At 33.6% G+C, this 26040-nt stretch overlaps 1 protein-coding gene across 6 annotated transcripts in view; it reads left to right on the forward strand.

The window, feature by feature from the left end:
- The window catches only part of CACNA2D1 (calcium voltage-gated channel auxiliary subunit alpha2delta 1), a 337271-nt gene that overhangs the window by 297209 nt on the left and 14022 nt on the right, over positions 1-26040 (forward strand). For 3 of the 6 annotated variants that reach the window (XM_036429577.2, XM_036429578.2, XM_036429579.2), the window contains 16 exons: positions 1212-1232; positions 1902-1962; positions 5397-5494; positions 6872-6959; positions 7915-7977; positions 8633-8736; positions 9494-9580; positions 11089-11156; positions 11544-11582; positions 13346-13417; positions 14295-14447; positions 14534-14586; positions 16172-16227; positions 16800-16929; positions 18732-18841; positions 19679-19761. In XM_036429577.2, the coding sequence (XP_036285470.1) occupies positions 1212-1232; positions 1902-1962; positions 5397-5494; positions 6872-6959; positions 7915-7977; positions 8633-8736; positions 9494-9580; positions 11089-11156; positions 11544-11582; positions 13346-13417; positions 14295-14447; positions 14534-14586; positions 16172-16227; positions 16800-16929; positions 18732-18841; positions 19679-19761 (1286 nt within the window). The remainder of the gene's footprint in view (positions 1-1211; positions 1233-1901; positions 1963-5396; positions 5495-6871; positions 6960-7914; positions 7978-8632; positions 8737-9493; positions 9581-11088; positions 11157-11543; positions 11583-13345; positions 13418-14294; positions 14448-14533; positions 14587-16171; positions 16228-16799; positions 16930-18731; positions 18842-19678; positions 19762-26040) is intronic. The other 3 variants (XM_036429576.2, XM_036429580.2, XM_036429581.2) reach the window with 1 other exon arrangement.

The following is a 26040-nucleotide window of genomic DNA, read 5'->3' on the forward strand; positions in this document are numbered from 1 at the left end:
CTATCCTCTAGCATTACATGTTTAAGGACATCTAGATTTTGGAATACCCAAGGCTTATCCATTCTAGTAGCTGTTTATTACTAAATCTACAGCAATGATTCTAACCCATTCCAAACATGCAAGGAACAAGAAATATTCTACATGGATAGAATATGAGCAGGTACTCCAGTCTCTCTGGCAGTCCCCACCACCCACCCTTCCCTGCCTTGCTTTGTGCTCATAGAATCATTGCAGTGCTGTGTCCTCTGTTGCTGTTGTTTTAAGGGTCCGCTAGCTGATGCAAAATGTGTCACATGGTCTCTGCTCATGGCACTGTGCAAGTAAAGCTTTACCTTTTTTATTTTCTTTTTTTTTTCTTTTGTTTTGTCGTTGCTTTTGGCAAGAATAATATTGTGCTCCACATGTTCTACTTCGTTGAAAAATATTAGATTGCACTGGTCTTCGGTTTTGATTTGGTGGATTGACCTTTTCTCATAACCCAAATTAATGTCTTCAGTAACTCAAATGAATTTGTTATTTTAAGTATCATTTGGAATGTGGAGTAATTGTTAACACTGGTGAATATTTCAAATCATTATTAATATTTGTTTTGTTTTGGGTGGCTAGACTTAGGGATGTTAAAGGACCATCATATCCTTTGCACATTGCTCAGTTATTACTGACACCCTAAATTTTTCCTAATGCAATAAAGTAAAAGATGTATATATATTTACATATATCTTTTATATCAGAAATCTAAAGAATAAGTAAACTAGATTCCTTCATTTCTGTGTCAGTCCTTTGCCCTCTGTAGTCCTGGTTCTTATAGTACATTGTGGTATTTTATACATTTTTATCACTTTCATTTGATAGATATGATGGTCTTTTCACAATCAGTAACTTTGCATGTCTAGAGCGGGTCTTTGATGATTGGTAAATGGTTTTGTTTATAGGCTAACACCAGTACTGCACCTGCATTAACCACTGCAGAATAGACCCTTGAAATACCCACAGTACAGACATAGGGCTCTAGTAGTAATGGACGGGGCATACTTTCCAGTCTCCAAAAATGTGTCTTCTTTTCCAGACTACAGCTGTACATAATGAACCTTTGATCTATGCACAATATTTTTATTCAAGGAAGTCATTGAATAAAATATTGCTTGTGACCCCCTTTGCTTTACCCTCTTTTTTTTGTTTCCCTGCTTTCTCTTTCTGATGGATTTTCACAGCAAAAAAGGGCAAAATGAAGGGCAAGTATTTTTCTTGTTGCTCATTTTTTTTCCTGTTTAGTACACTTGACATTTCCACTGATCTTTCCATTCCTAATGGATATTATCCTCTGTGCTTCTCATTTGCTAGATTTTCCTCCATGATCATTCAAACCTTAGCGGCCAAAAACGGGGAAAGAATAGGCTTGTGTTTTCAAATGGAGCCTGTTTCACATTCAAGTTTTGTCTCAGACTTAAATATTTGTGTGTGTTTATCCTTCCACTTACTAATCCATGCTAATGTGAAAAATGTTACTAATTCACTCAGGCATTAATTGGTTTATTGAAATCATTTTCTTTACTATAATATCATAAAATTGTTATGTTGACATTTTAAATACCTGTTATGTATTATTGATAACAAAATTATTTTTAAGAGAATATTTTGGTTAGGATATGGTTAGTAAATGGGAAAGTTATAAACTTAGCATTTTCTCTGAAAAAAACTGTTTTAATCCATGTTACAAAATTAAAGTGTTTTTTTTTTATAAGTATGGAGGATATTTATATTCATTGATGTATTTCAGTTTAGAATATACACATATTTAAATTTTCTCATTAGATTATATTCCTAATGCCTTCTTATTACCATAGACTCTCAGGATATATATTCTTGATTGCTTATCTAACCCTATAACATTATCTTTGCAGATTCAGAGACATTGAAGCCGGATAATTTTGAAGAATCTGGCTATACATTCTTAGCACCAAGGTTGGTTTGGTTTTATTTTATTTTTATAGCTTGTACGAATGATAACAGTTCTGAATTTGGGTCTACATTGCTGATCATGCCAAATTAAGGACCCAAAGAAAACAAGAACTTTAAAAAGTAAAAGAATACTGCTAACTCATTCATTTACTCATTCGGGTGTTTATATGCTAAGCACTGTGCTGATGTGGGAATACAATAGTGAACAAGACAGATGTAGGCTTTGCTTTTGTTGGAACTAACTAGGCAACAAGAATGAAGAATTGTATGTTTGCATTTGTATGTCTACACACACACACACATACAAAAAACAAACACTCCTCTCTGTTTTTACATGTTATATACACGCACACTCATATACACACAAGAATATATACACACACACTCATATACACACGAGAATATATTTACCCTATAGAAGGTCTTACATAACAGACCATGCTGATTGGCTTCTGTGCTTCACCATCAGACATGGTAGAAAATAGAGGTGCGGACACTCCCACAGAGGATAAATGGTCTCATTCCCAATTGGTAAGCAATGGGCTTTAGCAAGGACTTAGCCAGTGGAATTTATCTGTGTCCTAAGGCAGTGGTCGGCAAACCACTGCTAGAGAGCCACATGCGGCTCTTTGGCCCTTGAGTGTGGCTCTTCCACAAAATACCACGTGCAGGCGTGCATGTTCAATGCGATTGAAACTTCGTGGCCCATGCACAGAAGTTGGTTTTTGGCCTAGGCGAGTCTGTTTTGAAGAAAACATTCAAGGGGCCAAAGAGCCGCATGTGGCTCCTGAGCAGTGGTTTGCCCTAAGACATATTCAGTATCAACCTGACTTCCTGGAAGATTGGTATTTTCCTATGTGTTTATGAATGGAGCAAATCCACCAGAGAAGGGAAGCAATGCTGTTGTAACTTGTGACACCTCAATGAACACACATTAAGCCCTTTACTTGCGTAAGTATATTTACTGCTCAAAAGAACTCTATAATAAATCAGTGTTATTGTCCCGTTTCACTTTTTCAGAAAACAGTTTTAGAGACGTGAGATAATAGTTTCCTTGTTACTCCAAGATATGAGCATAGATCGAATAAACAAATACTGATTGGTGTCAAAAGAACATTCAGTACTAGTATATCTGAGTAAAACGTTTTTGTAGGGAAGATTTCCTGAGAAAGTATTCAAAGAGTTGTGAAAAATAAAGTAAATTGGGATAAATAATAATTGGCAAAAAAAGACAAAGTTATGTATATAGGATAGCAGTCATATACTTTTGTCACTGTTATTAATGAGAAACAGTGTAGCAAACTTTAGAGCAGGACTATCTGGGTTTGTTACCCGGATGTTCATTGTTAGGGTGTGTTACTCAAATTCTCTTTGCTTTTAAATGTTGCTAACACCTACCTCAGAGTTTGTGTAATCTTTTAATGAGGTTATGCATGCAAAGTGTATACCAAAGTTCTAGGTAAGATATGAGCTTTAGATAAATCATTATTATTTACGGTTGTAGTAAGAGGAAGGAGAGGAAAAGGAATTCAATAAAGGGTATTATAAATAGTCATTCTAAAATAATTTTAAATATATATATATATAGCCATTTTTGTTAATTCTTAAATAAATGAAACTATTTGATCATGATTAATCAGTTTTTGTAATTTCCTCACTTTAAAAACTGCAAAAGGAAAACATTGAGAATTTAGATGCACAGTACATTCCTGCCTTAAAGAGGCATGCAGTCATAGGAATGAAAAGTCTAAAACATAGATTAATTTGGCTGCCTTTCTTGGATGTCCAGAAATGGGAAAGGCATTTCAAAGAAGATGAGGTAGAATGAGAAATAAATAGCAATTTTCAATAGGCTAAAGTTCAGTGCTAATCTGTGACTTATTGTATTTTTCGGACCATAAGACGCTCCGGACCATAAGACGCACCAGTTTTTAGAGAAGGGAAATGAAGAAAAAAAGATTCTGAAACAAATAGTGTCCTAAAATATTTTATGTGCATTAAAACCCAACATCACAGTCATAAACACATGTAATCAACCCTGTAAAGTAAACAGCAGCATTTAGAACCATTTTAGAGCCGGGCAAGCACACAGAGACCAAACAGAGCCGGGCAAGTAAAAAAACTTTTTTTTAAAGTATATGTGTAGGCTATATTTGGACCATAAGACGCAGGGACTTTTTTCCCCCCACTTCTGGGGGGGAAAAAGTGCGTCTTATGGTCCGAAAAATACGGTATTTAAGGTTGCTGAACAGAATGAAAACAGTCATTTTCAGTATTCTAGAAGTAATTTACCAAATTTCTAATAGTAAAGATCTGTAGTTTCAAAGCCTTTTAAGTTACAAAGCTAATTGGTCATAAACAGAAAGTGACCAAAAGAGATTACAGGCCCTGAAAGTGTCTTCAGCAAATTGAAGTTTGTTTTTTTTAAAGTCATGCAGACATTTCTTCACCTTGCTGCTTCACTTTTCTAAGGAATCATTTTCCTAAAAGAAATGAACGATGATCAGTGTTGTGAAAGTGGTCACTTTTAGAGAAACAGTGCAAAATAAAAGGTATATAGCATGTATTCCCACATGTTGTTAGAGATGAATTTAGAAGTTTTGGTAATGACAGGTATTGTTTGGCTATGCAACTGACATGTGTGAATCCTTTGGAAAACAAAACAAAACAAAACAAAAAAACAAGAAATAGTGACTATCTTGATTTCTTAAGCTCCCAGGCCTGTGTTGAATAACCTTTAGGCTAATGGGCAACCAACATCAATGCTGTCTGCCTAACCCCATATTCACCTCAACTATCCCCATCAGCTTCTTGCTACTTATTGCCTGTGGCATAGACCCCACACTCCGCACGGTGGGTAATTTTCTGTGGTCCTGTTGGGTCATCTTATTACTAAAGAGCTCATTCCACTGACACAACATTCCATATCTTCTCACATTTTCGTTTTAAAAATTTTTCACTTTTTTCCATCCTAATTCAACAACTCTCCTTAAAAGGGTACTTTCAACACTTTCTAGCTTTTGATATTAGTAACAATCGGATTATTATTTGATACTCTGATGTTTACTGTAATCCAAAGTAGTCAATATGTCTTTAGAAGACTTCAAAATGCAGCACAACTCAACCAGCAAGGATAAACATGCACACACACATACACAGGATGACACTGTTAATTGCTCACCACACTAGATACCTTCTATTGGTAGAGGTCAAAGTTGCTTTTGGCCTGGAGCTACGCAGTAACAGAAGGGCACAGAGTGAAAGTTCAAAGCACCAATTAGGGATGTGAAGACTGGGTTCTTCCTGGGGATGGTGAAGCCTAGTTAGGCCCCTCTCAGTCTTATGGCTAGTAAGAAAAGTGTTTCCACTTCCTCTGATTATGTGTACATTTTCAGTGTTTTGATTTTAATACCCAATGTCTTAAAATATTTTTTCAGAGATTACTGCAGTGAACTTAAAATATCAGATAATAACACGGAATTTCTTTTAAATTTCAATGAGTTTATTGATAGAAAAACTCCAAACAATCCATCCTGTAAGTATGCATTCATTCACAATAATTGTTTCAGTGTGGTCAGATCCTCGTTCAGTTTAGTTTGCTGTGATGGTTTGTTTATTTACTTTATAATATTTTAACGGTAAGATGTAACAACATGACCCTAGTAAAGGAATGTTACTACATTGTTAAATAAATTCAAAATTTTAAAGCCAGAAAATAGTTACTTGCAAGTGTTTAGATGGAAATACGATATGCTTACCTTTGCTTCTTTCAAATTTGAGAAGCTTAATTTTGAATAATCTTCTGAAGGTTTTTCGTTGCATTGTTCTTGCTATATAGAGGAAAACAAATGTATATTTTCCAATTTACATAATGAGTTTTAATATGAATAGAAAGAAAGATATAAAGATAAGCAGTATCTTACTTAATAGTTTGTTTTCTTGCTGACATTCTATTTTGATCACAACCTTATGTAATTAACCTTCTATATTTCCCCATTTTATGAAGTAAATAAAATTGGGATAAAGAAATTTTAGTAGTCTTTATTACATTTGTCTTTTAGAGAAATTTGTGCATCATTCATGCTATGAAACTTCATAAAGATTTATGAATTCTTAGCTTTTAAAAACATTTTAAAAATCTTTACTTTTATTCCTAAAAATTAAAATAATTAAAACCAACCAAAATGTTGGGTAAGCCTAATCTTACCCCCACCTCTCATAGTAATAGCATAAGTAAAACCACATGTTCCTTTCCGAATAAAATGAAATGTTGATATGAAGTTTTAGAGGGTGCTTACAGGTTATTCAGAGCTTCATGGGCTTAGAGCAGAGGAGCCTGAAGAAAAAGATGAAGAAAAAGTGTTTTTTAAATGTGTATTAATTTGATCCTTGGTTTTTATCATCTATCTTCCCTATTACCTTTGAACTTGAGCTAATAGCATCCTTCACTAATATCAGTAGATTGCAAAAGCTAGTCTTGGAATAGAGATGGTGTGTGATAACTTATGTTTCTTGGCCAAAACAAACAAAAACCTACATAACTATACATTTTTATATTTATATATAAAATTGTCCATGAAATTAAGCTACAATAGTTTGAAATTACTACACAAAAGCAAAAGAGAATACTATTTCTTCATTGTTTCTTGATGGCATATTTCATTTTTCTTTTTAACACAGTTCAAAAAATAAGTTGCCTCATTTAGAATTGGCTTTTCCACTACTAATTCTGACCGTAGCCTAAAAAAAGTCCAGGTGTGATGAAAAATGCAGAAAATAAATATAGTATTTATTTTTAAATTCATAGAAATAGTTTTCATTCTAAATTGCTTTTAGAAATAATATGTTTGTCTCATTATCTTACCTTTAGAAGTATGTGGGTTTCATTGAGGGTCTCCTTTTTCTGAGTTAGGTAACACAGATTTGATAAACCGGGTCTTGCTGGATGCAGGTTTTACAAGTGAACTGGTCCAAAATTACTGGAGTAAGCAGAAAAATATGTGAGTATTGTTCTTTTTAGCATCTTTCTGGGGAATGTCTGGAGATAAATAACAAACTTTAGATTTGATGCCTATCTTTAATAACAATTTATTGAGAAAATTATTTTGCAATTATTGACAACTTGCATTTGCAGTTGTGGGTGTATGTGAGGAGTGACACCTGCCATTACTCAGCTTTACATGCAGTGTGTGCACTGACGTGTGAATAGGCATGTTTCTGTGTGTTTCTACATGTGGTAAAATAGGGTTCCTACAGTGTGCCCAGTCAAGAAACTGACAAATCTGATGATGGTTCTTGTTTACACTCTCTCTTCCACCCATTTCCAATCAATCATCAAATGATAATTATTTATTCTAACAATGTTTTCCTCTCTTTATACACAGAGTCCTAATTTCAATTTTTAAGAAATTATAGCAACTGATTTTTATGACTTTAATATTTCCCATTCCTCTGCCTACAACAATCCCCTGTCTATAATCTTCATATAACTCACACCAGTCTTAACTTTTAAAAGGCAGTTCCAATTCTAGGCTAAAGGTGGCACTCTCCAGCATAGATTCTAAGATTATTCATGAGCTGACCATTCTTAGAAGCTTTACTCAAAACTTGACTTCCTATTTTTTCTCATCTTGTGCCTTTTGCTTTTATCACACCCGATGCAATCACTCTTCACTAGCTTGCTCTGTCATCCCTGTTAGCGCCTATTCCCTCTTCAAAATTCAGCTCTATTATTATTTTCCTATGATATGTCTTCCTTAAGCATCCTCCCTTTTAATTAATTATTTCTTAGGTATTTTAGCTATTAAAACACAGTTGCATCTTTTGATATATTTACTTTGGCTATCTGTATTTTAATAAATAGTTTTATTTATCTTTGTATCACCAACACCTAAATTAGTAACTTTCAGAGAGCAAGTTGAATAAAATATTTCCTTTTTCTGTCTTCTGTTCTAGCAAGGGAGTGAAAGCTCGGTTTGTTGTGACTGATGGTGGGATTACCAGAGTTTATCCCAAAGAGTAAGTTCAAATAACATCTGTAAAAATAAGAGCATTACAAAAGACTACAGCAAGACTCTGTTCATTACTGTATGAGAAAGCCAAAGACACTGATCATTATTCATACATTAAATTGGAATCATTGTTTAAAGTACTTTCATTACAAAATATTTCATTTATTTATATAATTCTTCAGTAATGTGCTTATATTTGCTTATTATATATATTGCATAATTTAAGATATTTTAAATACATTTCTCTTTGTACAAACTAACGTAGTCAAATGAACATAATGGTTATAGCCTATAGACTATATCTGAATAGCACTTTATTGTTTTCACTGTACATCAATGAATCTTACCTCTGTTTATCTTCAGAACAGTCTATAAAGTGGGCTGGACAGGCTTATTAATATTAATTGACCTATTAACTGACTTGTCCAGAATTGCCTAGTTAGTAAATGGCAGAGTAAAATGTAGGAGTCAGTTTTTTTCTATAAATTCAATGTTGATCTATTTCTTAGTAATGAGAATCATATACACCATTAATTACCACTAACTTGCTTGGGCATACCTGAGATGTAGACATATCGGTAACTTTTGCTTTTGTCCACAAAGGGAAGTGTAAGTTATCAGGTAGATTAAAGAATAAAAATGATGAGCCATTTCCTCATTAGGGCTGGAGAAAATTGGCAAGAAAACCCAGAAACCTATGAGGACAGCTTCTATAAAAGGAGTCTTGATAATGATAACTATGTTTTCACTGCTCCCTACTTTAACAGTAAGTATTCCTTGAAATTTAGCTTTTACCATTAAAAAAATAATAAATTATTTCTACCACTTGGATTACTCCCCCAAAATATAACTTAATTGCTCAGAATAGTCATTACACGATATGCTGACATTGGAAAGACAGAAGCATCTATTTAACTGAGGAGGTAAAATGCACATATAGGAAACAGTCATCCAATAATGTAGAAGCAGCTTATCTACTGGCATGCATAATACTATAAACATGTAGGTAAACCCTCATTTCACAAACTGAAAATATATTGAAGAATGCTTGTTAAAAGTAATTAATCGATTTTCTGTACTCTAAATATATTAAGTATAGAAATTAATAGCCATATTTTAAAATATTATTTCCCCCAAAAGTTTTTAATTTAGCCTCTGTGGAAATAGTTATTTATCCTCATTTTTACAAGAAGTTCAGAAAATTTTAGTTTTGTCCAGAGACATTATCTTCTTTAAATGCAAAGGCAGTTTGAGGATTTAAGATAAATCTTTCCACTTCAGCTGCCAATATTTTAGCAAATGTCATGAGGCAGAGGTTTGGCATGCACCCATTGTATTATGGAGTGCATGAAGCCAAGCTGAACAGTTCACATCCCAAAGGCAATTAATGCAAACCAATTCATGGACACTCCAATTACTCTGGCATATAGCATATACCTGTGCTAGAATAGTCATGAATTGAAAGAAATTCAAAATTATTTGATTTATTTAGATAGGTCTATTTTCCACTTTTTTTTTTTTAGAAAGTGGACCTGGAGCATATGAATCAGGCATTATGGTAAGCAAAGCAGTAGAAATATATATCCAAGGAAAACTTCTTAAACCTGCAGGTAAGCATATATATTATATACATACACATGACCAATATTCAATGTGACCCAATGTTTATATTAAAAAATGGGCAATGCTTATCAGAAAGTTTCAACCAAAACAAAGACAAATGTTTTTAAAAATAAAATATAATACCATTACTTCTCTTTGGGGTTGGGGAAAAAATAAAGTTGTTAGTATATGGAGTTGAGGAATTTTCTATGAAATATATATGTATATATGCTGTTGGCACAAATGTATGTAGTTAATTTAGTGTCATATGTAAAAATTCTAAATGCTGGATTGGTCCAGCATTCGCACTCTAGAAGTCCAACCTGAAAGACACATGAATGTGCAGAAGGATACATACCCAAAGATGTGAATATTTGTAATGATGTGAACATGGAAAGTTTAGTTTCCATTGTTGGGGTGAAAAGATAAATTATGGCATAACTATGCTATAAAAAGTATTAGGGAGGATCCATTTTTTTTAAGCTTCCAATAAAGTAAGTTGGAAAATAACTGCTGAAAGAAATCAAACAAATAAAACAGTTTGTAAAACTGAAGATTAATGGAAGTAGGCTGGAATGAGTAGATACAATAATGTATCTGTTATTATTTTTTCATTGTAATGATTCAATGCTGTTTGATTTGTTCAGAGAGCATGCATTAGGCCACCTGGAGAAGGTTCATATTATAAATTGCCTTCCTACTCCTGAGGGCAGTTTTATCCCTCAGTGGCTCAATTGCATAGTTAGATTCACTCCATCGCTTTCTAACCAATACACCCTTCCTTCGTTTGCTCACTTGCTTTTATTCATTTAGTTATTGCTCAGATGCTTAATCATTCTCCCATTTTCTCACTCAACCTTTCATCTTCTCATCTAGTCACTCTTTAGCCAACATTTCTTAATCACCTATGGCATTCACTGCATTGGCCAGGTTAGGAAAGCCTCCTACAGTGGTCGGCAAACTCATTAGTCAACAGAGCGGCAAACAGCAGGTTACCAGCCACATATGGCTCGCAAGCCTCAGTTTGCGGACCACTGCCCTAAGACATTCTATTTGAATGACCTTATATTTATAAGGCTATTCTTAATACTATCTCTTTTTTTTTAAGCTTATCAGCTATATTAGTTAAATGGCCAGGCTGTGGCAAATGAATAAGCTGTTTTGTAAATATAAATGAAGTTTAGGTGATAGATGAAGAGCTATCAGCATTACTTTTTAATGCAAACCCTAAGAAATAGCTTTGTAACCAACATTATATTCAACCCAAATTCAATGCTATTATATAAATTACCTGAATTATCATGTAGCAAATATTTGTTGCAACTAAAATTACAGTCTTTTAAATTAATTCAAATAAACTTTTCAATGTATAGCTGAAATTAAATTGATTTTTTTTTAAATCTCAAGAAACTTAACCTGCTCAGGAATTTTCAAATATGAGGAGAAAAATTGACATATGAGAATCATAATTACATTTTTAAAGATATATATCAATTTTTCTTTTATATATTTTCAGTTGTTGGAATTAAAATTGATGTAAATTCATGGATAGAGAATTTCACCAAAACATCAATCAGGGATCCGGTAAGATATATATATATATATATATTTTTTTTTAATTGTTTTACTGTGTACTTACTCTCAAATGTGAATAAAATTAAAAGTAAAATCTTATACAGAAGCTAAATTTTCAGTTCTACTAAACTGAAACAAAATTATGAATTTTTTTCAAAGATTTAAAAAATAATATAAGAAAGTAATATTTTAAATGCTAATGTAGATAACTATTGCTATTTTCTAAAGATAAAGTAATTTAGTTATTTTTTTTGTTATGGGAAAGACTGATGTTTAATCTTTTATACTAGATAAATTATTTTGATTTATTTTTATTTATAATTGCAACATGGTAATATGATACAATTAAAATTCAGTTTTACAAAATGTGGTAATAATTGTAATTTTGTCTTTCAGTGTGCTGGTCCAGTTTGTGACTGCAAAAGAAACAGTGATGTAAGAAAACTCTTTAAAATAAACATTTTAACTACTATAATTTTTTTCTTATTACTCTTGCTAAGATTTTATTATTTAAAATAATCAAGTTTAAAAAATTAACTATGAAGTTGTGAACTACTTTAAATCCTTCTTTTAAAAAAAAGATTTTATTATGGGGAATTATAATAAAGGCATTATCAATAAGGACTGTATTCTCTATCTCAATTCTGTTAGGTTCTTTGGCACCTATGTATCTTTACCTTTATTCCTGGGTGGGCATTTTCTAACCAAGGTATTCTTATTCCTTATCCATGCAGTCTTTCCCCCCTCTTTTGCATTTCCTCATAAGTTTGTTCAACACTGTATTCACAATGATGAGAAAGTGTTTTTGTTTTTTTTTAACTAAACCTAAGGATTATATAACCCTATATAATAAAGAGGTGATATATAAATTTACCATCACTATAACACACAAGATGAATGGCTGGGGAGGGTAGTTGGGGGTGACCAGGTTGGCAGGCAGAGGCAGTTAGGCATCAATCAGGCTTGCAGGCAGGTGAGCAGTTGGGAGCCAGCAGTCCTGGATTGTGAGAGGGATGTCCAATTGCCCTTTTAGGCCCGATCCCACTAGGGCCTAAACAGGCAGTTGGACATCCCTCCAGGGGTGCCAGATTGGAGAGGATGCTGGCTGGGCTGAGCAACACCCTCCCTCCCCATGCACGAATTTCATGCACCAGGCTTCTAGTTTATTATAAAGTTCTACTAACATGGATTGAATTTTACATTGCCTTTTCTATTTTATCTCCATTTGAGAGTTTGAAAAAGCAAATGTGGACTTTTTTGTTGTTGTTGTTCAGAAAAAAGCTGAAGATGCTTTAAGAATGATACTAGAAAACTATTTTTTTTTAAAATGAATAAGGAAGGATGTATTCCACTCCTCTAGTCATCTATTTCCCAATGAAGCAAGGGCTTTATATAATCTGATCACTTCTACAATAGTCATCAAAATTATGTCATTAATTTAATTTTTATAATTTGTCCATTTTTATAGAGATTTTGAACACATTGATTATGGGAACTATATTTTTAAAGCAAAGGGTTGGCAAGCTGTTTCCACAGTAGGAAAATGGAATGACCACGTCCTCAACTCTGAAAACAGTGTTTCAAATTGTGATTTTTATATAATAAAAACTATTATACTGATTTCATGCATTTACACATGATTTCAATTAGGTGGGAATTTATTCCATATTTTAGGATTAATGATTTTTTTTCTGTCACAGGCATTTCTTCTTTTGCTTTTAAATGATCTAACCAAGTGTGTGAATATATATATATATATATATATATATATATATATATATATATATATCCCCAGACTTTTTTTTTTAGTCTATGAAACTTGGTGACTAAAATTCTTTCAAAAATATTTTCTGTCAAGTCTTAAAAATGTGCTTAAAATAATAAGTTATACATTAATATTTTGATCTATTCAGTTTACTGAATGATTAAGGTGATTTTTGGAGTGGCAAAAAGATTTCTGATTTATTCTTATGATTTGTTAAGACTAGGTTAACAGTTTTAACTGGATGGATAGTGGGGATTTGATATGAATCTATACATGCCCTTAATTTATTTAATCAGAATCTCTTGAGCATGTGTATCCAAGAGAAGACATAATCATTGGAATTTTTCTTAGTGTTAAATATCTGCATGTATCTAAGTAATGCTAGCACAACCTTCTAATCTTTCTAAATATGTGTTAACTGTTATTTTTATAGGTAATGGATTGTGTGATTCTAGATGATGGTGGCTTTCTTTTAATGGCAAATCATGATGATTATACTAACCAGGTATGTACCTGAAGTGTAAAAGAATTAAGGTTTCCAAAGTATATTTTCCTAATCAACATTACAAAACCCCTTCATACCATAATAGAAATTGATGAGTTATTTTTGTTATAAATTTTAAAGTGCTTAATATGATGTAAATCATTAAGATTTGCATCCAAAATATGGTTTCCTTATGTTTGTTAGTTGAGTTCACTGTCTAGTACTCAACATAATTAAAACCTTTAGTTAAGGATGTTAACATGATATAAACTTTTTTATTTTTGATCTCTCAGAAATGTAAAATATTCCCATATATTAAATACTTATCAGTTGATACTGTCTAAGTTAATAAAAGGTTGCTTTGAAACAAGTAAAGTTTCTAATCCCAAATTTGTAAATTGCTTCATAGAAGATTTTCAACAAAGTAAAATTTTTGGTCAATTAATTTCATTTCTGAGTCTACATTTGTGACTTCTCTTAAAAGAAAAAGAAGGAAAAGATCTCTCACCAATGACAGTTTTTCCTGACAATGTTTATGGGCTGGAGTTTAGGATAAACTCTAGGGTAGTCCTCTAATACCCTGTGGATGGGGCTCACTCCAGTTTATCACAGTCCCTACAGATTTTTCTCAAGTCCCATCCATTTTCCTTATTTGTGCTGTTTCTCATCCTCAGGAGGCATTTGATTATCCTTAATGCTGAATAAATTGTGTCCATTCCTTCTTCAGATACCATCCAGAATTTTTTAATTAAGCTCATTGCACTCTTTTGGAATATGAGATTCTGGTTTTAAAACTCCTGAGTAGTTTTAGTACATGATTCTTTGTATTATTTCTTTTCACTGTACTGATCCAGGTATTAATATTTTACTTTAATTTGCAACTTTTTTTTCTGTGCAGATTGGAAGATTTTTTGGAGAGATTGATCCAAGTTTGATGAGACACCTGGTTAATATATCAGTCTATGCTTTTAATAAATCCTACGATTATCAGTCGGTGTGTGAGCCTGGTGCTGCGCCAAAACAAGGGGCAGGCCATCGCTCGGCATACGTGGTCAGTGACATCCAATTCCCCCCTCCCTCTCCAAGAGACACTCAGTGTGGATTAAAGCACTGACTTTTTTATTTTCTGTTTTCTAGCCGTCAATAGCAGACATACTACACATTGGCTGGTGGGCAACAGCTGCTGCCTGGTAAGTCAAAATTGTATTTTTATTGGTGAGGAGAGAAAGATGTAAATTATTATTATGGGAATTACATTTTTATTCCCAATAACGCATATCGGCAATATATATTTATAAATAGTTCTTCTAGGTGATCTTTGTAAGGCTATTACAATCATTCCTTTTTTTTTTTTAATGTGAAAATAATGTTATGCTCATCAAAATGCCAGCCTTTCCAAAAGCTTATTTTTTCTAAACTCAGTTCCTTAAATTGTAGGTGTTTTTATCTCTTCTATTTATTGCATTCCATATTCAAGTTGGATATCTTCATCTATTAAATTCCTGACATGACGACTCATCTATCCACCTCTTGACTGTTCATACAGAGGCTGGCATAGTTTTAGAGGCTTCAATCATCTTGCAGAAATGGATCTATTTATTTCTTTTCACTGAATCCAACCTCCTTCACCCCCTCACCTATAACCTGCCACCTGTGAAAATGGGACATGAAAATGTGACATTTAAACTGCTTAGTGAGGCACTGTGGAAAGTCTGAAAGATCAAGTTTGTCATTGTTCAGTTCTGCTTAGTCAAGTAACAACCTCCTGTTGTGTCTGGGATCCATTCCCTCCCTCCCTTCCTTCCTCACTGTTACTATATTTATTTCTTTGTTATCAATGTCCAACTTTGTATTGTCCTAGCTTTATTCCAGGTAGGTTAATCTTTACATTCATTTGATATTGAGGCTTTCCCAGATAAAAATAGATAATAAAGTAACAAAAATTTAGAATACAAAATCCATTATTCTAGGAGGGGGTGGGTGATTGTGAAAGTGAGATTTCTGAATCTCATATTGAGCCCTAGCTAGTTTGGCTCAATGGATAGAACGTCGGCCTGCAGACTGAAGGGTCCTGAGTTTGATTCCAGTCAGGGCACATGAAGGAGGCAGCCAATTAATGATTCTCTCTCCTCATTGATGTTTTTCTTTCTCTCTCTCTCTCCCTTCCTCTCTGAAATCACTAAATATATATATTTATATATATATTTAAATCTCATATTGATTCTGAAATACTTGATTGCCTTTATGTTATTTTCACTAAACTCAGTTCCACATAACTCTATACTAATATTTGGCTCAATTGTCCTTTATTATAAAATTGAAATGTTCTATATGCCACAGTTACACTGTATATTTAAAAATAATTCTATATTTAAAAATATATTCTATATTATAAAGTAAAAAGTTTATAAACCCACAACAAAAATGACTTTTATCACAAAGCTTTAAAAACTAAAAGGAGAAAATTCTGACTGTTAAACCCATACATTGAATTATTGATATTTTACTGATCTCTTTGTCTCCTCACACATGTGTCTCTCTTTTGGTTCTACACACCCTGACTTCATAACATCTTTAACGGAAATAATGTATGTTGCTTTGTATAATTTAAGGATACTTATATAAAATACTTCTAAGCTTTTTAACAAATTCTCAATATTTTCCGGAAAGGTGAAAAAGAAAAGTGTTATTAAAAATTCCTCACATTTTTATTATATAATTGACAGAGGAAAATATGTAGATTTTAATCAATAATTACTCATATTTAAAATCCAGGTCTATTCTACAGCAGTTTATCTTGAGTTTGACTTTTCCACGGCTTCTGGAGGCAGGTAAGTAAATGCTCAGATATTATCATAATAATTAAAACATTCTTTTTGGATGTACTGAATTTAACAAACTCAGAGTGTGTGTGATAGAAAGAGAAAGAATCATCCATTTGACACATAGATTCATATCTATTTGTCAAAACTTTCCTCTCTTTCATTGGCTCTATTTTGCAGCTGTTATATATTTGAATTAATTTTTCCATTGAAAAATTGCTGGCCACCTATTAAGGGCTACCCCTGTAATACTCGCAGTAAACAGCCAATCAAGGTGCACGCCCTCTTACAGTTGTTTTGCTCCCTGTGAAAGGAAAGCTGTGGGATTGCCTACCCTAGGGGTGTTGAACTCAATCACAGAAGGGGCCAAAATCTAAAATCCAGCCTAAATCGCGGGCCGAATGGTTTACTGAACAGTCATAAACTGTCATTGTGATGGAAACGCAGCGGAGTGCAGTGATGACAGCGCGGTGCGGGCCACATTGCAAGGCCTGGCGGGATGGATTTGGCCCGCGGGCCTTGTGTTTGACACATGTGGCCTACCCTGTCCCTTCCTGATGGTGGTCTTTGTTTCCCCACAGTTGATATAGAAGATGAGGAATTTACAGCCTCTATATCGAAGCAGAGTTGCATCACTGAACAAACGCAGTATTTCTTTGATAATGACAGTAAGTCCTTCAGTGGTGTATTAGACTGCGGAAACTGTTCCAGGTAATTTTTTTCCTCATTTCTGGATCGAAGAAATTATATTCACTTTTATAGTCATTACAGAAAATAATGGAGATTGTTTTAAGATGAAAATATCAGAGATCTTTACTTTCTCTGTAGTTTCTTTAAAAATTATAGTTTTTAAATCTCATTCTTACTTAGGTAAGTGATAATCCCTTCAACTATAATAAATGGTTTTTAAAAAGCATCCACTTTTAGGCAGACTAGAGAAATTCTATTATATTTGTGTATTTTCTTATATTAAAATGTTTGTAACAGAAATTTAAAAAATTAAATTATTCGTTCTAATAAGATTAGAATTAATTATATCAGTAATTCCAAGGCAGGTGTATGATTTTTATTTATTTATTTATTTATTTATTTTTACCTTTAGTTACTAAACAATTTTCAGTGTTGTGTGTTCTAATTCAAAACTGGGAGAAAATATTTCCAAAGGTTAAAGTTAGTCACCAGTATATATAAAACATCTTGAAATACTGTTGGGAGAGATGGGAAGTTTAGTTTGGCTGTAATGGGATAGAGGTGAGGTGGGGAAGTTTGGTTTTCAGAGGAGGCTGATGTTCCATGTCACAGGTCTGCTGAGAACCGAGCAGAAAAGCAAAGAGTAGGTATACTTTGTTTTTAGCGACTGCAGGTGGTTATTTGAGAAGAGAAAATACGAGGAGCTGAGGTAATCTGAGCACATGAAAAGGCTGGAATTGTTAGTTGCAAGGGATTCAAAATAGATGTTTGGAATAGTTAAAAATATTTTCAGGAATGGGTTAGCTGAAACTGGCATGAAATTGGCATGAATTTTTAATAAGCATGTTCAATATGATTTGATGACTTTATTTAGCTAACCTTTATGTCCTGGGAGGAAGTAGAAAGTATGAAAAGGAGAAGGAAGGGGAGGATAGTCAGGCATGCTGAACTCAGTAAAAAGCAGACCTCCTTGTTTAGAGATTAGTATATTAGGCTATCCTCTATCAATGTTTTACAGGCACATCAGAGAGAGCTTCAGAATTCTTTGGTCTTCCATTAATTGATGTGCAGTACTAGCAATGTGTGCTTTAAAATAACTAAATTAAATTGCAGAGATAAATGTAATCAAGATATTAGAATGAACTGCAAAATATCACTCCTAAGGACAGAGTTACATTTTTATCTTGATTGCTAAAGAAGCCAGAGAAGCAGCTTAAGATGTGAAAACCCACACACACAACAAAACACTTCATGGAATGTAAAACTCTTGATTTTCTCGATTTGTCTGTTTCCAGTTAAGCAGTTACCACCATGTTTGGCAATTACAGTTAATTTACAGTTAATTAATAAAGTGTTCGCCTCTGTCACATTTTGGGTGCTCAGTAGCCTTATTGTCTATCATATTGCATAAAGAAAAAAAATCCATCATCACAGAAAGTTGATTGATATAGTCTTTACTCTGCCATTGGCTTGGGCAAGGTGATTAGCCACATTTGCAGTCTGAGTTTTTGTATGTGTAAAATAAAAAATGTTAGTTCTCAATGCAAAATTGGCACTATTTAGTTGTTGAAACTCATAGAATGTTTTAACATGCTTAAAACAATTTTGCATTTGTTATTCATTTGAGAGAGGTAATAGGTGCATATTCATACATAAAACACAGTAACTCTTCTAAACTCATTTTTCTTCTGTTTTACTGTTTATGTTGGTGATACTTCATGTTTCAAGATGTGATATCATTTTAATATGTTAAGAATCTTTGAAAATTATTTCTTTCCCAAAATATACTGTTCTGTTAATTTTTAAAAATGTTTTCTTTGTAGGATATTTCATGTAGAAAAACTTATGAACACCAACTTGGTATTCATAATGGTTGAGAGCAAAGGGACATGCCCCTGTGACACACGACTGCTCATACAAGCAGAGCAGACTTGTATCCTTTGACACTAGAGATGTTTGGAATGGAAAATCATCTTGAAATAATGCGTTTTTAACCTTGTCATGTTGTTTATGCTCATCAAAAGAAAAACATTACAGAGTGATCATCGCACAGGAAGAATAGACCCCTCACGCAAAATGTGTTTTGGATGTCAAGGCTGATGTTGCTATAAAAGAATATAAAAGGTTTCTTACTCACAGGATGGAAGTTTGGTGGCGAGAGCAGTGCAGATTCCCAAGCAGATGGGGAAATGGCCTGGGAAGAGCAACTGTCTTGGTTAGGCAGCAGTGCTGGGTTCGAGCTTGTGTGGTTCAAACTTCCCAGGCAGTGCCAAAGGAGGGAGCCCTCCGCTCTGGCTCTCCTAGATGTGGGGCAGAGGGAAAGGGGGCATTGTGGCTTGAAAGCTGTCAATAATCCAAAATGCAGTCAGATATGGTGTATGCATCCAATGGAATATCATTAAGTCTTAAAAAGGAAACCCTGTTGTTTACCCCGTAAGTAGTTTTAGCAGTTGTAGCAAACAAAATGACATGCAATGACTATTAAGCACGCATGCAAAGGTTCTGTAGAGCACCTATAATTCTGTTTATTTTTTAGCATTTGCTCCTGCTATTTTTGAAAAAAGTTCTCACCTATGTTTGGAGTTGATATTTATTATTAGAAATTGGTTTATGTCTATCTTTGTCCCCCAGGGTTCTCCCCGGTGCTATTTTATAAGTATAACTCTGTTCATTCATTCACGTTTATGTGTCAGGGACATATGTGGTCAAAATTTAAAAAGTTCATGGCAGTTTAGTTCCTTAAATCATATTCCTTAACAACATTCTTTAGCTGATGGTCCTGATCCTTGTGTTATGGTTAAGCAACCCAGATACCGAAAGGGGCCTGAGGTCTGCTTTGATAACAATGACTTGGTAAGACCACATGTTTACTGTATTAAAATACTTTATCTCAATGGTCCTTATCCATAAGAATTTAAAGAGCCATGGTGTTTTCATTAACATGATGTACTTTCTGGTAATTATATTTTTCATTCAATATTTTCCATAGTTAGAATAAGCTTACCAGTTGCTTCTTCTATCTGTCCTTTCCACAAAAATTGTACTTTCAAACATAATTCCAATCAATTTACTAATAATCCAACATTAGAAATCTGATGATTTTAAAGACTTTCATGGGCAGTAAATGTTACATATGATATATGAGTTGTCTGACTTCATTTATATTCCAACTTTAAAGATATAAAAGTTGTTTTTATTAACATGGATTTATTCAGAGTATCTTATTATTTTATAATCCTTTTTTTTTACATGGTTTCTGATTCTATCACAGATTAGATATATATTATTTCTCTTAACCCTGTGTAATTCACCTGATCTAATTTCAGACAATCTAAGGTTAAGTTAACATATTAAATATGCTTTGTAAAATTTTATTTATTAACAAACTGCTGATTTTTCTATAGGTCAGCTGTCTTTCTCTAACACTGTTATCACTGTGACAGTAATCAGCTTTATGCTTTTAAAATTATTTTAGTTAAGAAACTTTACTCTCAAACATAAAGGTTACAAAATGCCTGTCCACTTTCAAAAATTTAATTTTAAATATAATATTCAATTCTGATTCTTCAAACTGTGCCTGTACATTTAGTGGTTTGCATACACAGAGCATTATTATCTTAGGTATTTTAAAAATAGTACCAATCATTTACTGATTGATATACATTTATAGAGGTTATAGAGGTTATCTATTTAGAATAGACTTGCCTACTACATCCTTTTGCATTTCCATAGATACATATTACTCAATTAGATAAATTATAATTGGTGCAAAGAAGGAAATATGGAGACTAAGGCTAAAAAAGCAAGATGTTTTAGCAAGTATATCTCTGAGAGGAATACTGATTATTCCCTTTGATGGGGAAATGATTCAGAATTGCTAATTATTCTTTTTCATTTTACCCAGTTAGGATTAAATAAAATTCAGATATGAGGACTTAGGTTGTTATATCTACTACACTTTCAGGAGCTTTGCCTTTGTCAAATCATTCCCCAAAGAATGTTGTATGTATGACCAATAGCTGCTCATCAGCTATTTGCCATCAAAGACTGAGGTTAAGTTCCTTCAGATGAACTTTAAAAGATCATACAAAATCCCTGTTACTCAAAACTATTTTACCCTATGAAGCTCTATATTTTTTTATCAAGGCATTAAAAACGTTCCAATTCCTATAAATTATACAGTGGATTGTGGGTGAAAGTACAACTCTTGCTCTGTAGCTTAATGTGCTAATAATGTCCGTTTCTTTAGCAGTGGAATGTTTCAGTAATGCTTATTTGCAATGGTCACTGTGAATCTGCTCCGGATGGAGGCTCGCAAATTGCATGAAATCTCATCTTGTATGTCTCTTTCTGTACCATGATGTCAGCTCCTACCTTCATTTTACTGCAAGTTTTCATGTGGTGTGGATGGTCAGTCACTTTCTCTAATTTTTCTTTGTGTTTGGCTCGAAATTTTTAAAAATAATCCATAAATGCTCTAACTGTCCTGATACCAGGTTATTAAAATATCAGTAACTAATTGTAAATAGTTAATTTCAAATGTTGTATAAGTGTCTAATCTTAAACTGAACATAACATTCTATATTTTTTTTAAAACTTGAGAAAAATACTGATTTTTAAATAAGTCATTGTGGAAAAAAAATTATAGATGCTTCATGATGTCTCAATTTTATTAAAGAGAAATACCTTAAGGACTATTATTAGAGCTGGTCATCTCAATTTAATCATTATTTAATAATTCAATCATTCTATAATACTTTTTTTAAACAACTTTTTAGATTTTTACTGCCAAAATTGTGATGCTCTTATTGTATAAGTGCTTTTTACTTCATATCACATCATCTATGGCAAAATAATCATTATTAACCTTTTGCCATTTACTGGATTACATAACTAGTGTAACCAAATAGATGTTTTAAGGCCTGAGTTTGTGTTCAGGGTAACACTTATAGTTTTGCAGTTTCTTTTCTGAGGGCCTTGATTCACCATGATTTTTATTACTAGAGCAACTTTGGTTGTGTTTTCTTTCATCATAATTGTCCAGGTAGTCATTGATTAGGAAACCACTAGATGGAGGTGTGGCCATTACTATGGATGGAGTGAGCTTACCAGAGGGAAACAGGGAGTAGCAGAGGGATATTCAGGAAACAACTGCATTTGTCCTGGGATAATAAAATGGGTTTTCACCGGAAAAAAATCCAAGTGAAGAAACCCATCTGGTTTAAATACCGAAATTAAATTCTCTCTCTGTATGAACATTTTTTTAAAATATCATTTGTCCCTTACCCTGGCTGGTGTGGTTCAGTTAGTGAAGCATCATTCCATGCTCCAGAAGTCATTGGTTCTATTCCCATTCAGGGTACTTTCCCTGGTGTAGGGGGCATGCAGGATGCAGCCAATCAATTTCTCTACCTAAAAAAAAAAACACACAAAATAATTGATTCCTTAAAGATGATTACATAGATAAGCATAACATTTTCTATAGGTGTTCCTATTTATAATCATAATAGAAATGAGCAAACTACAGCTTAAGGGTAAAAAATTATAGGTGAAGAATAGTATAAAAAGTTACTTCCATCAATCACAGATTTTTTTTTTTTAGATAAAATTTATAGGCTACCATTTACAGGCAAATATGCATATCAACTTCCTTTTGAATAGGTCGCTTCTAGTTTTAACTTAAAACCTTTAGGCAGCCAAAACCGGTTTGGCTCAGTGGGTAGAGCGTCAGCCTGCGGACTCAAGGGTCCCAAGTTCAATTCCGGTCAAGGGCATGTACCTTGGTTGTGGGCACATCCCCAGTGGGGGGTGTGCAGGAGGCAGCTGGTTGATGTTTCTCTCTCAATCCCTTACCCCTCTCTAAAATAAATTTTAAAAATCCATAACAATAAGGAATTAATCTTTTTTACCTAAGACCCCCCCCCCAATTTTTCTTTCTTTCTTAGCATAACTGTAAATTTACTAAGAAAATGAATATCACCATGAACCCCAATATTTAGGAGCAATAAAGGTTAAAATCTAAGCTTCAGTGTTAGTCTTAATATAAGTAGGAATCTGTGTGAGTTAGATTTTGCTCACAGAAAAGCTGGGCCAGAGGTGTCCCCTTCTAATGGTGACCTCTCTGTAGACATTTGAATAGTGACTCTAAGGCTAGGACCCTTACACCCTGTGGAGTCCAAAAGGATACAGATGATAGGTATCTGACTATGAAGCCCATGCCATGAAGGCTTTATTAAAACACAAGTATTTAAATTCAAATGAGATCTTTGAACTAGAGCTTTTTGAAGAATGAAGTGGTAAAGAATAACAAAAGAGAAATAAACATGAAGTTTGGAGGGGGGGTTTTTTGTGTGTGTGTTTTTGTTTTGTTTTTAATCAAAGAGGAAATTAAAGCTAGCCAATTATGTCCATTGAGGAAGTTCATTATTTTATGCAAACCTAATTTATAAAAACACATTATTGAGTACATGAAAAATGATTATGGAGGAAGAAATGGGTGTATATGTACATAGGTGAAAAAATGCACTACCTACTACATTAGTTAATGCAAGTATGTTAAGGTGCTGTGTAAGAGTACAAATTACTTGTTAAGAGTTTTATAGATTGTTCTTTGAAGCTGTTATGGGTGACTTAAGTACAGACCTGACCTATTTAAATTTGAAAATTAGCCATTGTTTGGTAGATGTCTTCACCAGTGACTTGCCTTTTGAAGGAAATTTTATGGTGACTATAATTCAGGGGCAGGGGGGGGGGGGGGGGCGAGAGCCAAAACTTCTTAACCAAGTTACGGAAAATTTTTTCTTGGGAAAATTATTCATAAATTTGTTTAAATAAATTAAAAATTATTGTTTTCTTACTATGTGCAGCTAGTCACCCCAGGATCTGGTTTTGGAAAGAAAGAATAATTGTTTAGTAATAGCTGTTTAACAAAGTAAAATGGAAGAAATTTTAGTCACCAAGTATACATAGTCTTAAAAAGTTATCCTTAAAAAGCATATGAATATATAACTATGGTTTAAATGTTGGTGTTTTGTGTGTGATTTTTTAATGAATAACTGAAAAGTGAAAATAGGAATGAGGAATTTTCAGTTTATCTTTTTATACATTCCTTTGAGAGACATCCCTGGAAATAAATATACTAAAATCAATTATTCTATTGTGTTTAACTTTATTATATATTCTATAATATTGGCACTATATAATCTGTCATACTGAAACAAGGTACCAATCTCTTATTTTTACTGTAGTAATCTTTTAAAACAAATCAGACTTGATCTGGTCATGACCGTTAGTCACTTTAAAACCGAGAAATGCTGAAGTTCCACCCATACCATTGCATTTGGAATGTTTTTAGAATATAGCTCATAATTTACTTGCATGGAATAATCTCAAGTCTTCATAAATGTAGTTGCCCATGCATGAGAAAGCATGATCAGGAAACTGCAGAGGCAGATTTTTTTTTTTTTTTTTTTTTTTTTTTAGTGTGAATCAACTTACAGATTTCAGGGACTCCAAATAACTTATCTAAACTACCACCTTGCAAGCTCATACAGACATATCTCATCATCACACGGGGGAAAGGAACCCCCACTCCCCTCAAAAAAAACAAACACACATTTAAAAATAAAGAAAATTGATTTAAGCCAGAGAATATTTTTCTTTCCATAATACATTTCTAGGATTTTTCGTTAATAAGGATTTCTTTGATACATATATCCTTAATGCATTAATGGGTCTTGTTTGTGGTCTAATTTTTTGTTCCATCAAAAATTAAAGAACCTATAAGCATATATGCATAGCCCATAGACACAGAAAATAGGTGAAAGCCTAGGGGGAGGTAGGTGAAGGGGGGAAAATAGGGGACATCTGTAATACTCACAAATAATTTTAAAAAAATAATATGGAAAAAACACACCACTTAACTAAACTTAGGAGACACTCCTGGTATAATATGACAAGCTTTAAGTTAGTATTTTGTGTTTATAACTGATCAATATATGTGCTACTTTACTGAGTACCTACTATTTGTTACGTACTTACTCGTGAGCTATTTGAAATATGTATAAACTAAAAAAATTTTGTTTTTAATCTGGTAACCCTACCTACCAGGGAAAAGTAACTGAACAAAGAAAAGAGCACAAAAGCCTGAGATAGTAAACACCTTCACCTGTTGCAGAAACAGCCAGTATTATTGGAGCAGAATAAGTGGTGAGAGAGGGGAGAGGGATACAGCAAGGGGAAGCTGGAAAGACAGCCAAGTCTCAGACCATATGATGCTTTGTTGAGAAATTTTACTCTGAGAGCAATAAGAAATTCAAAGAAAGGCAGTGAAATGATTTTATGTCTATTTTTTAAAAGACTGCTTTTTGGGAAAAGATAATAAAAGGACGAAAGCAGTAGCAACGGGGCAGCCTTGCAGGAGTACAGACAAGAAGAGATGGTGACTTAGATATGAGAAGTAGTAGGTTTTATGATATATTTTGAAGCTAGAAGACATGCTGATGGGTTGGATTTGAGAAAAAGGGAGAAAACGCATGCGACTTGTTGTTTTTGACCTGATCCACTACTCCTAAATGTGTCATTGAGAAAAATAATGTTTTGGGGCAAGCTTTCTGAGCCCATATACAAGTAGAGGAGGTAGAGATCAATGAATGTGAAGGTCAGAGGAGAATTTAGGGCTAAAGATATAAAAATGTGAGTAATTGAGGTTCTGGTCCAAGATGGTGACATAGTAGGCCCCAAGACACACCAAACCTATACCTATAAACAAATTCATTCTGAAAAAATCCAGCTGAGTGACCCCTATACTTTGGATGATCAAGAAAATACATTGAAATGGATAGGAAATGCTGATCACACTATTGTCATACACCTCACATCTGGCACATCAACCTATAATCAAGAGGCAACTCACAACTCCCAGTTTCTTCCTGAAGGGTTTCTATTGAACATCTAGCACCTCAACTTTTAAGATTTCTACCCGATGATGAGTCCCCCCCTAAACACCTAGCTCTCAAAGTCATTAGGGGCTGGCATCCATGAGACCCACAAGGCCATAGCAAACAAAGGTTTTTAATGGGCCCATGAGGACTCAGCATGGCCATCCTCCCAGGGCTCAGAGAAGAGAGGAGC

This window comes from Pipistrellus kuhlii, unplaced genomic scaffold, assembly GCF_014108245.1.
Source record: "Pipistrellus kuhlii isolate mPipKuh1 unplaced genomic scaffold, mPipKuh1.p scaffold_m20_p_10, whole genome shotgun sequence".
Classification (NCBI taxonomy): domain Eukaryota; kingdom Metazoa; phylum Chordata; class Mammalia; order Chiroptera; family Vespertilionidae; genus Pipistrellus; species Pipistrellus kuhlii.